Source organism: Vanacampus margaritifer, chromosome 3, assembly GCF_051991255.1.
Source record: "Vanacampus margaritifer isolate UIUO_Vmar chromosome 3, RoL_Vmar_1.0, whole genome shotgun sequence".
In the NCBI taxonomy this organism is placed as follows: domain Eukaryota; kingdom Metazoa; phylum Chordata; class Actinopteri; order Syngnathiformes; family Syngnathidae; genus Vanacampus; species Vanacampus margaritifer.
In genome coordinates, this window is record NC_135434.1 from 12,961,506 (window position 1) to 12,979,100 (window position 17,595).

Below are 17,595 nucleotides of genomic sequence, written 5' to 3' on the forward strand. Positions count from 1 at the left end.
TTTTAGTTTTTGTTGTTTGTTCTAAATCACGGTCTAAAATTTGTCATTTTAACCTTGAAAGTCAATTAGGTCTCCGTTCCTGTATTCAGTTTTAATGTCATCTTCCATGAAGCAGTAAGTTGCCTGCTAATTTTAAGAAAAAAGTCAGACAAACAACCAACAAAAATTGGTACATTCAAACTTTTGTTGCTCGGCCTTGGCAGGCGTCGAAACCAAAAAGTCTACAAGAGCTGTAAACTGACCTTGTTGTATTCCATCTAACCTTGTCAACTTGTTTTACCGCTGCCGTGCCGAGACATCTTCATAAGCACGGCGGCAACGATTCTCCTTTTAACAAATTTCCATGTCTCATCAAATGTGATCCTCAGGGCTCTTATGCAGCCACATAAATCAACAGCACAAAGATTCAATTTAATACATTTTGTCTTGGCACGTAAATAAGCGTACGCTCCCCTTTGTGTCGCCCGCCTGATGGCAGCTTGATGACTCGCACGCATACACACAAGCACGTACACACACAAAAACACTATCATAAATGCATACATATTTTCGCCTTAGGGAACATATTAAGGGGCAGAAAAGCACAAGGAAGGAAGAAAAACATGAGAGAAAGATGGAAAAAAATGTCACTTTGCTGAATTGAGTATGTCTAGCATTAACGCACAGAAGGACGCGGGCCAACTATACGCCAAATTAGGAGCAAGGCACAAAGAGAGGACGCCATCAAATCAGCCAACTTGATGTCATCAAAAATATACAGCACTGTAAACAGGTTTTGGAGTCCGACCCAGCAAATAACACGAAAAGTAAACGCGGTCAGCAAAGCTGCCAACTGATAAGATGAGAAGGAAGGACTGAAGCTAATCTCCTAATGTCTCTGCTCGTTTTTTTCCTCTTTTTTTTTGTCTTTCAGAATTCCTCAAGTGCATTAAGAGGGGGGGTGGGGGTGATCAGAGATGGGGGACAGGAGTCATATGACCTTAGTCGAGTTAGACTCGTGTTGGCATTTTGAGGACTTGCATGCTAAAAACATGGGAAAGGCTCAACTTCGCTACGACTTGGTATACAAGCGAGTCAGCAGCGACTCAACTTGACTTAACTTGAACTACATGACTTGACAATTCGACTTGTTTATAGTTTAGTTTATAGGAAAGTTTAGTTTATAGTTATAGTTTATAGGAAATCTGCATTTTAACGCTGTTTGGCTTTTTAGGACGGAAAAACAAAAGAGGGTTATTGTTTCATTCGCGCCAACCTCGCCTCAACCCACTCAGTTGGTGTGGAGTGACAAACTAAACACACTAAACAGAGATTGGAGCAGCTTCGAAGATAACCTGTGTGATTGTGAACATCCAAGTACTGCTAAGCAATGTAACTAGGAGTGGTATGGTTTATGAAATGGTATATTTTACTGTTGTGATGAAACTGGGAAAAAGGCTTACAAAAAGTTTTTTATTTTTTTAAGCATACACACTCATGTACTTTTCTGTTACTTTTACTTGTCTGCCATATTTGATGTGGCGGGGCCCCCCGTAAACTAATGCACGTCAACTTCACTTAACTTCACAAAGTGACAACCCTACAAAGTGCAAGTTAATGACTCTTATTCATCCATTTACGCAGACTAATAGATTTGGGAAATAGATTGGTATCAGAAATAACAGATGGAGTTTTTAAATCAGATGATTATACATGATTCCTTTTACATTCAGCATATGTCAATATTTAACATCACATTAACAGTGTGACACTCATCAAAACGTAAAAAATAACATGCATTCTTCTAAATAATTTAAGTGTGTGTGCATTCATTACATACTCCATAAAAAAATTAGAGATGCAAATGTTCTTTATTTTTTATAGATAATGTACGATACTTGATTACAGTACGATCAATGAAAAATATTTATCACTCCAATATATGTTATGACAGAGCATGATATGACTTGACTTACACAACTTGCTTGAAATTCGGTGGCAACTTGGGACTTGCTTGAGACTGCAAGGTTATGACTTGAGACTTGTGACTTGCACATACACTACTCACAAAAAGTTAAGGATATTTGGCTTTTGGGTGAAATTTCAGGACGAGCCTAAAATGCATTCAAACCTACAGGTGAAATTAATGTGACCTTCTCTAAGCTTTTGAATGCACATGTCCAGGGAGGAAACAGGTCCCAGTTTCATAGTCTTTGGCATGACCTTGCCGGGGATTGAACCCATAACCACCCAGGACATTGAGCTCTAGACTAGGCAACAGGTGCGGAGTCAAGACATTTGTTATTACTGTAGCGGGTTGGTGGACTGGGGTGGGGTGGGGTGTCCTTTTTCTCAGAAGTGCAGGTGTATTTGTGTGGAGTTTCTATGTCCAATGAACAAACCACTAGCAGACAAACTAAATCTTAGCAAAGGGAACCAGAGTTGTAATGTATTCTATGTCACCTAATCTAGCAGTTTGAAATTAAAAACAAGATACATTAGTTTAGATTTTGACGATATGAAACATGTTACATGTTGTTTTCTTCTAGTGTTACGTATATTTGTTCCACATGATTTAAAAATGTGCAATTTTTAATGTTCCTTAATGTTTGGTGTGGCATGAGCTCACCTCCAGCTGCTGAGCCTTGGAACTCTTAGGGTCACAGAGCGACGTGTTGATCCGGTGGTTGTGCTTGACGCAACGCTGGGTTGTGTTTTGTGGCATGGGGAATGTCTGGCGCACCAACGTCAGCCGACCCACCGACTTCATTACCAACTCTTGCAGGTCATAGTCGGAGATCTCCTGAGGCCACAAAATAGAAGGGATTGATACAAACAAGTTTCTGTGAGGTACATGTAAACCATATATGAATAGTGAGATGACCTTTATTGTCTCCAGTGGAGGTCGGACTTCCCTCATTTTCTGAGTAACATATCTTGACCCACATTCTGTACACATTTTTCATCTGGCATCATATAGAATGAAACGACCTACCTCATAACTTGGTTTACGTGTGTGCACTCTGCTCCGAGAGCACGTGTGATTTAATGTGTATCCCCCGTGAGTGTGATTGTGTGTGTCACATTTGTTTAGCTTCAGTCACCAAATGGCTAACAGCTTTTGGAGCACGCCACCACTGAAAGTCGCACTGGGTGAATGCTGTCCACTGTTTGTATTGAGAGATACAGCATGGCATGAAAATACTTCCTGCTTATGTGTTGGGAGTTCTTTGCGTTAATGCATTCATGTGTGCGACTTTGAGTCTGTCGGAGATTGTGGGTGGATGGGGGTGGGGCGGAGGTGCGACACTGGATTCATGCCTGCCCTTGACTGGCTGGTGTGAATCTTAATTCTCCTTTGACCAACAGATCTGCCTTTTCTAAGCAATTTTCAGCATTTTCGCTCTTCACTGTATTCTCATTTTGGTAATCCAGAGCCATTGGCCGAGCCTTTGGGATTTGTGCCACGTTTCACCCTCAGAAGCTTGCAAATAGATTCCTCACTTGTAGTGTTTTGAAACTTGAGAGGACAAGGTATACAGACAAGGTTAACCGTGTTCAAGATTCTATTATTTCACTCTTTGGGTGAGGTAAGAATATTTATTTCTTTGGTTTGCACCCATGCCGACTTGCGTTCTTTGTTGTGTGTTTACATTGTGGGAAAGTCCATTAACTCTTTGACTGCCAGACGTTTTCAGAAACGGGATGTCGCCGGTGCCAGCCGATTTAAGCATTTTGACTGATCTTTCAAGGTCCACAGAAAATGTTGTGTTTGGACTATGGAAACACACATACTACCAAATGAAAGATTGAACTCTCATCTTTCAGAAAAAAAAAAGTTTGTTTCTACCTTATTCCGTTCTTCAGTAATCAACAATAGAAAATGGTTAGTTTCACCGAAATGCTCTGTTTTGAAACAAAAAGCGGAGAAAAAGAGCTTTTTGTGAAACGATGTTATTTCATGCACTCTAGTGAATTATACACTTCTTTTTGTCCATGAATGATGCCACAAACACCTAAATAGTGCTTTACTTCTGTAAAACGCTATCACTAACAATGAAAAAGTGTTTTTTGGTTGCAAAATACGTTTATTTCCATTCAACAGTGTAACAATTTGACAAAACAATTTCGCAAACTATTTACAAATGTGTGCAACTGTGGTACTATTTACAATTATGTGGATGTTTAAAATACAGTTTTTCTTTTTGTAACCTCGGAGTCACCATCATCATCATCGATGATGATCATCGTCGTCATCAATGTGCTCTTTAGCGTTGGTCGATGCCTTTTGTCTTTGAAAAAAATTCTCAAGTGTGAGCTGCTTGCAACCGGTCGCCATTGTTCGCTTCTTCAGCCATCTAGCTCCGCCTCACGTCTTCTACTGCCGCGTCAATGCTTCCAACCTCGGAGTCACCATCATCATCATCGATGATGATCATCGTCGTCATCAATGTGCTCTTTAGCGTCGATGCTTTTCGTCTTGCTGCTCGAGCGTGAGCTGCTTATAACCGGTCGCCATGTTCTCTTCCCTTCCCCAGCCATTGTCCCCTCTAGTTCCGCCTCACGTCTTCTACTGACGCCTACCCAATCTTGTCAAAAGAGAGTCATTGCTGCCATCTAGGGGCCAAAAATAGTCATTAAGCTAACTAGATCTGCTTGAAACTTTCACCACAGCTGGGCAAGGCTTTCCTCCACCCGTTCCCCCCCAAAAAAAAATAATAATTAGAGAACGTCATTTAACGTCCTTGGTGGCCCTCCGTAGGTTTTTACTAAACGTCATTTAACGTTTTTGGCAGTCAAAGAGTTAATTGTCACTTTCCATCATTGATGATGCCCACCTTTCGGCAAGTGCTTAATGATGCGTAGCCAAAAAAAAAAAATACACAGACTAAGCACCAACTGAAGCAGGTTTACGTCCGTCAATTGGGGTGAGTACAGATAGTCCTTCTCATTCTGTGTATTTTTGCAAGGCTTTGCGTCATTAAGCATTCGCCAAAAATGCGGAAGCACTCTGCGAGGTGGACATCGTCATTGACGGGAATTGACAATTGACTGAAGTGCCCACCTCCCCTCTTAACTAAAAATGTCACTGCATAATTGAAGACATTTTTCCACAGTACACCTGGCTATACAAGAACACATCACAAGGGCAGCAAAGGTTGTAAGTTGCTGCTTCTAGTCATCATCAAAAACAGCTTGTCTGAATAAACCCATGTAGATTGGGAGAGGAAGTGAAAATCCTGTTGTCTGAAATTAAGTGTTGGTTTCGAACGGTACCTAGAATTGGTAACCATAATCCTAAAACCAATTCTAACTCCTATTTGTAACCATAACCCCAAAACCTTAACCCTGAAAATCAAAGGGACATCTTTATAGGATGCTCACTCAGGGCTCTTTTTTGTCAAATGTCACAAGAGATGGATTCTAATGTGCAACACCAGTCACAGACCATAAAAATTATACAACTCCTTTGTTCACAAAAAGTTGCTGAAATTTACTCTGTGAATCCTATTCATGGTTAATATCGAGAAAACAAATCCCAGTAAGAACAAACAATTGTTGACAACATACTCGGGCGATTTTCACCTCCCATCACTTGCCTCAGGCCGCTTCGTGACAAACTACCAGTCAATCAGACAGTTGAAGAAACAACAAACTATGATGTGCAATCCCACCCTCAGAACAGAACACTAAATCACAAAACGTACCTGAAAAGCTTGGAGTAACCTCAGAAGCTTGGCAGATCATTGGTTGCTTACTCCATAAACCTTAAAATCCTGGTCTCTCCCATCGACCCAAGAGCACAGAGCCCTCTTTTTCTTCTGGCTTTTTATTTGAAAACATCTCTCATCCCTTATGCTTTGTCCTCTGGCCCTTCTCCTCACAGCCTCTTCACCTCTCCCCCAGAGACATTAAATCCCTCCTTCTTGATCGAGAAAAACTATTCATTTCTTCTCCAACCTTTAGTACGACCTCCCATTTCCACTGCTCACCCTCCCAAGTTCTCCCCGTTCTGTTTGGGAAAAACACACAGTCTTTATTGCTTGCAATTTTAGCATCGCAGTCCTCCTTCACCATCAACACACTAAAAATCTATAGTTGACCTTCTCAGGTACTCATCGGTGATAAGGTAGAAAAAATGACTAATCATTTTGATTTAAAATGGCAAAACAAAAAAAACTAAAATTGATGAACTCGTACAAACATTCTAGGGCAAATGCAGTACTACTCATGGCAGCATTATTTTGTGCAATATAACACTGACCTGGAAACATGAAAAATTTAGGAAGAGATCCTTTAATCCCATTAAAGAAAATATTGATAAATCAATTGTTAAATGTTCACATTTTCGATCAAGGGAATCAAATCAAATGCCTTCGTACAATATAATAGACTTTGACCCTTTAGTTACAGCCAGGACCACTGTGTTGAAACCAGTTACTAGGGTGTTATGGGAGATGGAGTCTATCCCAGCTGACTTTGGGCAGGGTACACCCTGGACTGGTCACCAACCTATTGCAGGTCACGTACACTACTCGCAAAAAGTTAGGGATATTTGGCTTTTGGGTGAAATTTCAGGATGAGCCTAAAATGCATTCAAATCTACAGGGGAACTTAATGTGACCTTTTCTAAGCTTCTGAATGCACATATCCAACTGTTAAATGTTTCAATACATTTTACACAAGTTGCTGTACTCTAACGAAGAGCTTAACAACAAAATTCACGACAAGTGTTTGATAATTGAATCGACCAATAAATGTCCTGGTTCAATTAGAGCTGGTGTTTAAACAGTTGTCCTCATCATTCTGTTCACATTTTAACATCATGAGATCAAGATGACACCAAAAATGGATCAACAGTACCTTGCCATTGTGATGCTTCAAACAGGAAGTTTTCAGACGGAAGTGGCTACTGAGGTTAGAGTCTGTGACACTCTGTCATGTTGCAAAAGAAATACTAAGAGACTGGAAGAGTCACAGAAAGATGTAGATGTGGACGCCATTTGGCCACATCTCATGATGATGACCGCTAAATTTTGAACAATGCCCTGAGAAACCGGATGATGAATGTCACTCAACTCCATTATATGATATCACAGTAGTGTGAACTTTTAACATTTTCCATAAATTTCACCTGCAAGCCAAATATGACTAACTTTTTATCAGTAGTGTATATAAAATGAACCACTCACTCATATGGGATAAGAGTCTTCAGTGAACCTAGCATGCACATTTTTATAACGTGAGAGAAAGCCTAAGCACCCGGAGAAAACCCACACAAGCACAGGGAAAACAAGTCACAAAAAGCAAAGCCAGACCCAAAATTTGGATTTCAAATTAAAAAACTGTGAGGAACGAATTAAGCAAATACCAAGAATCGAACTCTACTTCTTCATGGACACAAGTATGAGACTACATTACAGTGTTCTATTCCAAACTTAAGAGAAGGAGTGTGTGTCCTTTATCGTTCCTCTTCCTCATCCTTACCCCCTCAGCAGAACGAAGGCGATGAGGAAGGGGAGGGTGATCAATTATAAAGTGTGAACTGTGCCTCAGTGGGACGTCTAACTGCTGGCTGTCGATAAAGCAAAGTTATGACAACCATACACTATCCCCTCATCCATAATAAAGCATAGGGAGGCAGCACGCGGTCTCTCCCATAGTCATTTTCTAAAGTACAAGAGAATATTGAGGCCTTCATCCACTTAAAGAGTCTGTTTGAATAAAAAAGCTTCACACATCCCGTTATGGAGTTGGTGCATATGCATCGGATTAGAACATTCTAAATTCTTGACGGCATTGTGATCGGCAGAAGTAGGACATTGTATCGGACAATGTCTAGTGCAGTAGAGTAAAGAGAATTCAGTGATTTTGTCACATAAAGCAGCAATAATTGTACCAAAGTAATAGCTTTAAATACATGTGGATGGTCAAGCGGCATGCAATGAGAATGACTAACATTTGTCATAGCTTGCTTCGTCTCTGCTTGACATCACATAGCCTACTAAAACACAAACAACCAGTAGTTTTACCAGCACTGTTGGCATTTAGTATCTTGTGTTTCTTTCAATCAACATGTATAAGTTGATTTTTTTTTTCTTCTACAGGAGAGCTCAGTATTGTTCATTCGATTTGACATCATCATTGCTCTCCTTTTTTTTTTTTTTTTTTTTAAATCCAACAAATCAATTAAAAAAAAATTTAATAAATGTTTTTTTTTTTTTTTAAATACATATACATATATATATACACATATACACACACACACATATATATATATATATATATATATACCCTTTTTTTTTGTATGTGGGTGAGAATGTGTATGTGCGTGTGTGTGTGTGTGTGCGTGCGTGCGTGCGAGCGTGTGTGTATTCATCAGTTGACCTAAAGCCCATTAAAAAAAAAATCCCATACTAATAATATAATATAATAATAAATTGCCAGATGCAGAAACATCAATGTAAGTTATCACGATGTAGTGGCTCTCGCTAACAGACAGAATTAAGTAACCGGAATTAGGTTAAAAAATTCTATATACGTAGTCCATGTTTCTATATACATATGTATAAGTTGATTTAAGGCAGTATTTTTTTTTTTTTTATTCTTTTACTTCTTGGCTGAAGTAAAGTGACACATTTTATTTGAGCGGAGACAAAGGGCTTCCTAGCAAAGTGGAGACTATGGCTTGTAGTATCAGAATATTTTTGTATCTTCAAGTTCATTGAAACTGTCACAGTAACAGAAATACAGTTATTTCAAGTTAAAAAGACACATTAGCATCCACTTAATAGTGATTTAAAAACTTCTAAACTTCTATTGGTTTGTATTGATCTCATACATATATTGAATTATTCTGACTGCTACATGACGTGCATGTTTAAGCTAGCTAGCTAATGCAGAGATCAAAAGAAAACATTGCACAGTTTTCCCTATAGACCTAAGACACAGCAATAGGGTATTGTTAGCATTTTACAATGACAAATTTGCTCGACCGTGACCAGGTGCGATTTATGTCACCTGTTTGGTATTCACTTGGGATCCCTGGAGCCCCAAATGGCCTGGTTTTGCCAATGGAAAAGCAAGTTGAGCTGCAAGTCAAGCATTAAGAAAGAGACAAGATGTTTTCTTCATTCTGGCACCACTATCTCTTTTCACTTCACTTGTGGCATTCGTTCCTCTCATGCTTTTAATCCTGTTATTAGCACTGTCAACATTTATAAGCAACTCTGCTTTGTGATGATGCATCATTGCTTTACTAATGGTGAGCCAGACATTCTAATACAGAGCTTAAGGGGATCTTAAAGGCTGGAAATTTTGCTTTTGTTGATACGGTCTCTCAAGAGGCAGGGTTGCTTTATAACCTTTAGTCTGCCATACTGGTGTTGACGAGTGATTTATGAGAGTATCAAAGTGTAATCCCAGCATACACAGGGTGGGTTCCACGTAATTATTATTATTATTTTTTTAAATCACCAATTTTTAATGAGTGGCTTACTGCATATGGGGACCGGTGCCTTGATAAGTCACAGGTTTTGCAGACATTCAAAAAGAGATTTAAATTGCAGTTGCACAATGTGGTGATACCGTAAATGATAACCAATCAAAACACACCGAAGCTTTCACACAGATGAAAAATCTTTTTCTGAGTTATAAGCAAGTAAAAGCGCCGCTGCCCTCCAAGCGATATAAATACAGTAATACATATTTCACAATTTAATAACAATACTTAACCATATTTATAATTTAATATGTACCTGTGGATTAAATAGCATCGCTTGTGGTAAAAATATACACGAGCAGCGTACGGACCATGCCAGTTGCATTCAAATGAATGAAAACAAGCCCCATCTATTAATATATTCCCATCATCTTTATCCTCACCCATGTCCTCTTTCTGTAGCAACCTGCGTCTTCAGAAAAAGTCTGTAAATAAGCAACACTGACTGAGCTTTTGAAAACTAGTCCATCTGTCCAGCATTGTTTTAGTGAAAGCAGTGCATGTCAACTAGTGTAGATGGGCACATCTTGAATTTAGTTCAATTGCATTTGCTTTGGTTGGTTTCATAGAATAGGTCATCAACTAGTAGCAGTTATTTAAACTGTAGATTGAAACACCCAAAACAACAACAAACTGTGTCATTCAGAGGTGAACATGGCAGTTATGTAAAAATCTCTCCTTCAGAAGGGCTCACGAACCCAAAAAGTTTGCAAATCATTTTTTTTTTTTTTGCAAAATTTATGACATGCATTCTGGTGGTACACAGGAATGCTGAAAAGGTTGCAGTTGGACTTGCATGTTGATCATTCTAGTAAAGCTGGCAAAAGAGCAAAGCACTGCCAGCCACGCAGCCTGAAGAGTGTTAGACAATAGCAGATGTCTGACAGCTCAATGTGAATGTGGCCTAGCAGGCAATCAACAAGACATGAGAGCACGCTCAGCGGGCTGCTCCACATTGTTAGCTGCCATAAGCGAGCACACAGGGAACCCAGTCGTGTGGTGTTTTTTACTGAAGCTACAGGTTTTAACACTTCTGTTGTCGCTATCGTCATCTTCTTCTGTATTTTAAACCAAATATGGGGCATCTGCAAAGAGTGGCGGGGGAGCATTTATTTACTCAACCGCAAATGATGGAGCTGCATATTAAACAACGTTATCAGTATAATAGTAGTACTAGTTGCCCCCCCCCCCCAAACATGAACATGAACATGGATAGGCACAACACTGTCGCACAATCACGTCCTATCATTTGTGAGAGTTTTTACATGCCTCAGTATGTGCTGTTGTTTTGGTTAGCAATTGTGTTAAAATGTTGAAAACTCTTATTATTCCAAATGGTGTCTTCTGCCTCCCCAAAAGAATGACATTATATATCTCAATACAGAGGTTCTTCCAAAGACTTAGTCTCCAAACTTTTATCCACCTGAGAGATTGTGCTATGTGCTTCTGTGGGTGCTGCTGTTTTGGTTAGCAGCAGAGTTAAACTTGGCACAACGGTTAATTCTTGTCAATGTGTCTCCTGTGTGAACCATAGCATCTTCGGACAGAAGTAATTACAGTTAATGCCTGTTTTATTCCTCATGGAAATTTGAGGGAAGCGTTTATTTGTCTCGAGTGGATTTGAGTGAACTAATTGGTGCACGGCATCGACTTGAGAGATGGTCACTATTTGGGGAAATATGGTACTTAGCCGTACTTATGTGTCTTAGATAGACACATTCACTTATTTTGCTCCTTTTTAATCAAAGGCATGTCTCATAAATTATAAACAAAGCTCTCCAGGAAAAGCATTAACATAAAATTATAGCGAATGTTAAAGTTTAATTATGTTATCTTATGACCAACGGTTATATTAAAATGTGAAGAGACCGGAATAACTAGCTGAATTCAAACTGTGAAATCACAGTCAGACCCCTCCAAAAAAAAGAAGAAAAAAGTTTACTAGTATGATTAAGATCGTGACTTAGTGGACTTCTTGTGCTCTAATTCCCCCCCAGTGTTATTAATATTTAAGTTACCTCCCTAATTTTTGATTAGAAAACTTCTCATCAAAAGGGATTCCACAGAGGTCACAAACAAGTATCAACTGCTTAACAGCCTGAAAAAAAAGTGAATTAAAATTGCAATAGACCCTTTACAACCAAGGCTAGAGAATTGTTTTTTCTTTTTTCTTTCAATGTGAAGTTAAAGATACATTTTTAATATATTACTTTAATAAATACCAAGAGTGGTGCAAACAAGAGCTCATCATTAATGAGAACTTTTCCCCGTAATTATTTTTGGCTATTGGAAACAGGACGAACAAAAATAACTTAGTCACATGCTGCTTCAACAAGTCTAATGACATTATGTGATCACATGTAAAAAAAAAAAAAAAAAACCTTTTCTGGTGCATTCCCATTACAATTCCAAAATGGGCACTAACGAGAATTATTGTGAGTATAAGGTAATTAAAATAAACATAACTCACCAGACGATACAAACATATATGACCCCCTGTTATAGCTTTATCAAAAGCAGACAATTTATTTAAAGAAAAAAGTAAATTAAAACGTACCATGTGTGGACTAATACAGTCTAATACAATTCCCAAGTAAAGCATCTCGAAGCTTTCACTCAAGATCCTGCTAGACAATGGAGTGTCGGAAAATTAAAATGATACCACCTAATTTTTAGAAAAAGGCAGTACTGAGGAGCCATATCCAGTAATGGATCAATTTGTTTTCTCTTCAACAACTCACCTCGTTAATGAGGATCCAGTGACAATCAAAGGCCACCAAGTTAGTCTCGACCACCTGCAACACAACAAAAAACAGTGTTTAGCATTAAAAAGTTGTCACTGAAGCTGCACAAATCTTCAGAGTAGTATAGTGTGAAAAATAACGGAATACAGATTCAGGGAAATTCTGCTTTTTGCAGGTTTTGTAATTGCCTATAGATGGCTCAAGATGGCTGCAAATAACTTTCTATTACACAAAGTTAAGGCCTGACTAATTGAAGCGCTGCCCCTGAGCTCAGCATGGCGCAAAAACACAATTTTTTATTAGCAACATAGTTTTGGCCCGATTACAAAAACAGGAGCAAATAACAGAAGATCGGAAATTTATTATTATATTATATTATTAGTATGGGATTTTTTTTTTAATGGGCTTTAGGTGAACTGATGAATACACACACGCTCGCACGCACGCACGCGCGCACACACACACGCACATAAAAAAAAAATAAAATATATATATATATGTGTGTACTCTATATGTATATATATTTAAAAAATTAAAAAAAAAAATTTTTTTTGTTTATTTATTTATTTTTTTAAAAATGAGAGCAATGATGATGTCAAATCGAATGAACAATACTGAGCTCTCCTTAGAAAAAAAAAAAAAAAAAAAAGAAGATCGGAAGATTGGTTCCCTGCAAAAATATGAAAATTCATAAATGCTGACTTGCAAAATATGTAGGGGTTCATCATATTGTGACTCTACTTGTGTGCCATCATCTTGCCACTTCGCATATCCTCTCGTATATCATTATCTATAATTGCTTTGTTGCCTATATATCATAAAACACTTTTTTAGGCCGTAAACAAAAGGCAACAGCTGGAGAGGGTGACGGTGTGTGGCTAATAGCGCTTTAATCTCCCACAGTGTCTCCATAAAACTTCATCATCGTAACAGTGACGGTTGCCATAAAGCATCCTGTCCGCGGATATAAAGAACAAGACTGAACGGAGAGTGATGACTCCACAATTAAACGCAAGATCTTTACCTTAATTTTTCTTTATGGGCCATGCAGTATGTTTCCACTCACTCACCACTAGACCATAAAATGTGCTTTTGAAGATGATTTCACTCATATTTGCTGCTTTTTTCTCTCCACAATAGCACAATGAACAGCCTTTATGTTAATTTCTGTGCTTGTGAAAATGGTTATTATGCTAAGGAAACTACGTAGGATTTAGTAAAACACGGGTAGGGTATGTGCTCTTTTGGTTGCTGACGTATGGGTGTATGCCGGTGCAAGTGTTTCCAGTTTATTCCATTACGATATCCCAGTGGCAGCAATGAGAGAAAGGACACACTCTTATAACACCACCCATGACTCCCCAGGGTTTGAATCTCTTCAGTGATAGATACAATCGTGCCGTCGCTAAACAAGCAAAGATGTTATATTATGGCTGAGCCCACAGTACACAATCTGTTATATGAAAGGATAAAAGTAGTGTATGACTTTGTATTTTGTAGGTTTCTTAAAGCTGCTGGACACAAGCAATTTTGAAACGCTACTGCCGCCTTTGGCCAAAAATGAAGCAGAACACGTTCTTCTTCACGCGCACAATTCATGTACACAGTGCATGTTGGGTGTGAGGTTTTAAAAGTGCAAATAGTTTCTCTCTAATGTTAATTTCGTCAATGAAAACTGAACAAAAATAATTTCCTCGACACACATTTTTCACCGGACTCAAACTAGACTTGTATAGACTAAAACCCTCCTCATTAATAAACAATAACTGGTCCTAAATCAGCATGCATTTTCGTCGACTAATGAAGACAAGACGGAAATGTACATCACTTTATAAAAACTAGACTAAAATCTATGGACATTTTAGTTTATGAACAAAAACGAGACGAAAATTATATGGTTTTCTAAAATATTGTCTCTGCTAATCTGTCATGTAACACACAGTAACACACTCCCTTTCAAATCTGCAGTTAGCAAGTGCAACATGCACAAACGTGACAGACAAGAGGTGGATTCACGGTGAAAGGTTAAAAAAATGTCAATTAATCAAACGGCTATAACGTTCCAACAATAATGTTAATCCGACCGCTAACTAATGCTGGCTAATTTACTAGCTTATAGGATGGAGCCATAATAACCACTTGTTCATATACTGTTATTGTGTGTCACGTTGTTTTTCATCAAAAAGATGAGAACATTTTGTGTGAAATAGTTCTAGATCCGAAATATTCCAAACAATCTGCTGACAAAATAAAAAATACAGGGGTTAAAATGATTGTCCTGACTAAAACTAGTCTAAAATGTTAACAAATAAAATATAAATAATAAATAATAGACAAACAAAATAATGTTTTCTTGGACTAAAATATAGACTAAAATGCTAGATTTATAGTCGACTAAAAATGGACTAAATAAAAACGGGATGAGGTTGACTATGAATTGAAATTGGACTAAAACTGAGAATAGATTTTAGAACGGTGGATAAAATTAACAATGGTTCTCTCTCTGTTATACGACCAGAATTTTTCCATCTTTAAAGTCTGGTACGTAGACCAGAAAGCAGACGTCATCAGCACCCATCTTGGAAATACGGAGACACTTTTTCAATCTCGCTCTTGTCCAACAACAACAAAAAACAGCAAAACACTTCTTTCCAAACCAGCCCATCTCACCGCTATCCATGCATAATATGCGCTGTTGCAGCACAGCGTATTTGCATATGGATGGAATAGGTCGCCATGGGAGAATTACTTTCTGTAAATTCCCTGGTGCATTTAACATCCCACACCCTCTGCTGGAGGAGGAAGACAACAACAAGAAGAGATGGAGAAGCTGCTGATGGACTTGAGAGGGAAGCTCTCCGCAACAGGGTTTGGGCCACAGAGGACACACAACGAGGGGCACATCCTTGGCGACAGCAACCGCGAGACCCAAGGCCTCGGGGCCAAACAGGCATCATGAAAGAGGAAGAAGCTGAGATTCTTCAGTGGGAGCACCAGCAGTGTGTTGTTCCCAGTACATGCTGCTATGCTGGCGGGAGTTGCGTCCACTCTGTAACACAGCAGAAATCTTTGATTCGGCAGTGGAGAGGAGGAGGATGAACAAGCTGTTTTCCATTACAGATTATCCCAACGACTCCCACTCGCGGGTAACAGGACCGACTGCAGAGCACTTCGCCAGACAGCCTGGATCAGTCTTGCAGTCGCGGGAATCAAAACATCTTTTTGCTTGGTTCATTGATGGCGCTACACTGGGCCTAGGGGGCGCTATAGCCTCATCAGAAACCTGCGTAACTAGTCCTTGATTTAAACATTTAGTATTTATTAGCATTTGAATGGGATCCTCCATTGACATAGTATTAGCGCTAGCAATGTTATAGCCCCTTTAGACCCGCATTTTTTTCTGCTGGTCAAAATGTATTCATTTTTTGCTGATTTAGACTCTTTTCCCACGTAAGAACAACATGGAAATTTGGGGGGGTTATCCCATGTTTTTAATTGTTACAGTAGACACCAGTATAATCTAATTGTAACGTGTTGTAAACTTACCAAGCTTATATGCAAGATTTTTAAAATAAACATCATGCAAATCAACTTGCGATTGTGATTGGTTAGTTAAGATCCAATCATGAACCAGAAGTGTTGACATCATCTAATTTCATCATTAAAATGATCGTTTTATTGGTTTAGACACGCAAATATGTCATGTCCACTGGGTCTGAAAGTGTTAAAAACGAAGCATCTGTGTAATTATTTTTACATAAATGCGACTTCCTGCACATTAATCGTGTTTTTTAAAATTTATCATAATGGTTTAAAGATCGAGAGAAGCCAAAATCAAAATCACAATTTACATTTCGGTTAACTGTCCAGCAGAGCCAAGTGGTGCCAGCAATTTTTTGCTTTTGAAGGTACTGTAGTATCAGAAGCTTCTTTTACGCTGCCTCTTTTTTTGCGTCACTGTATGTACAAGTATAAAATTAAATATTGGGAATGATTAAATCACAGCAAACATCTTCAGTGTGCAAAGTTGAGCTGGTAACCTTTAACCCATAGTGGTAGTATCAGAACGTTTATTTGACATTTCCTGTGAAAATAGCATTTTCCCGCAATTTCTTCATGACGCTGTTCTATACGAACAGCTCGGACACTGGCAGAATGTATAAAGTTGTGTGGTGTAAAGTTGAGTCGGCCATTTTCTGTCTTTAGGCGTTGCATCAGAAGCCCCTTTTCACCCTGCCTTAAGCCAACATTTTCCCACCGTTTCTTTTGCCGCAGGTTGCTATTCTGTATAAAAGCATTGACACTGCACTGACACTGAATGATAGAACAAACTTCAATTGACAATTTTACACCTTTGGAGCTCAAAATATAAGACGGACATAACATTGTAGCATCCGATCCAAAAGCTATAACCATCCAGACCACTTGTCTTCAAATCTCAGAGTGATAGGCTGTACATCACCTTCACCCTGTGATAACACCTCCTACTTCATCCTTCAAAAATAAGAGAGAATCACACACATGGCGCTGCTGCTGGATGATGGCATATTGTACTGTATATACTGCAGTCAAGTTTCAAAGTGGCAACCTATGATTGCTTGCTTCAAATCAATGACAGGGAACAAAAAACATTAACAATCATCTTCTGAAGCTCTTAGATATGCTATAATAGTTAAACAAGCAGAGGCTGTGTAGATGATGGCGGGTGCTTTCAAAGGAAGACTGGGCATGGCTATTGAATAATGTACTGCAAATTGAAAATGAGATTAAGTGTAATTTAATGCTACGCTCTATTTGGGATCAAATATAGCAAATAGCCTGCAAGCCAAGCCCTCCAACATCTGCATATCAATGATTCCCTCTAACACACAAAAACAAGCAGAGAAGAACATGCAGAAAGCTGACGCTGGTCGACCTCTGATTTGGTTGACCCTCAAAACAAAATTTCCCACTAAGATCGTTGATTCTTAATCTTCTCTTGATTGCAATTTCATGAAACACAGACTAAGTTCTGCCTCTTAATCACAAGTGACATACATATGGCAGTTAACCAGAAACCGGCTAGCGCCAGAAGCTAATGATACATACTTATTTAGTGCTTCTGCTTAAACAACAAAACTGTTAAGACTATTAAACAACATGATCTATTAAGTGGACTCCCTGCCAGTTACGCGTCTGTCAGGCACGATTAAAGCATAAGCATGAGTACATTTACTTTATTTAGAATTTATTATAAATAGTGGGTAACTTATTTTTACAGCTTAGACTGTCCACTAAAAATGGTAAAATATGATTTTATGATTTTACCTGTATTACAACCCACAAAATCGTGTAGGGATATTCGGCTTTCAGGTGAAATTTCAGAATGGA

General features: G+C 38.7%; 1 protein-coding gene across 1 annotated transcript in view; it reads right to left on the reverse strand.

The window, feature by feature from the left end:
• The window catches only part of grid2 (glutamate receptor, ionotropic, delta 2), a 437,970-nt gene that overhangs the window by 149,579 nt on the left and 270,796 nt on the right, over positions 1 to 17,595 (reverse strand). The window contains exons 9-10 of the mRNA XM_077561716.1: positions 12,223 to 12,276; positions 2,609 to 2,782 (exon numbers count right to left, since the gene is read on the reverse strand). Coding sequence (XP_077417842.1) covers positions 2,609 to 2,782; positions 12,223 to 12,276 — 228 coding nt within the window. The remainder of the gene's footprint in view (positions 1 to 2,608; positions 2,783 to 12,222; positions 12,277 to 17,595) is intronic.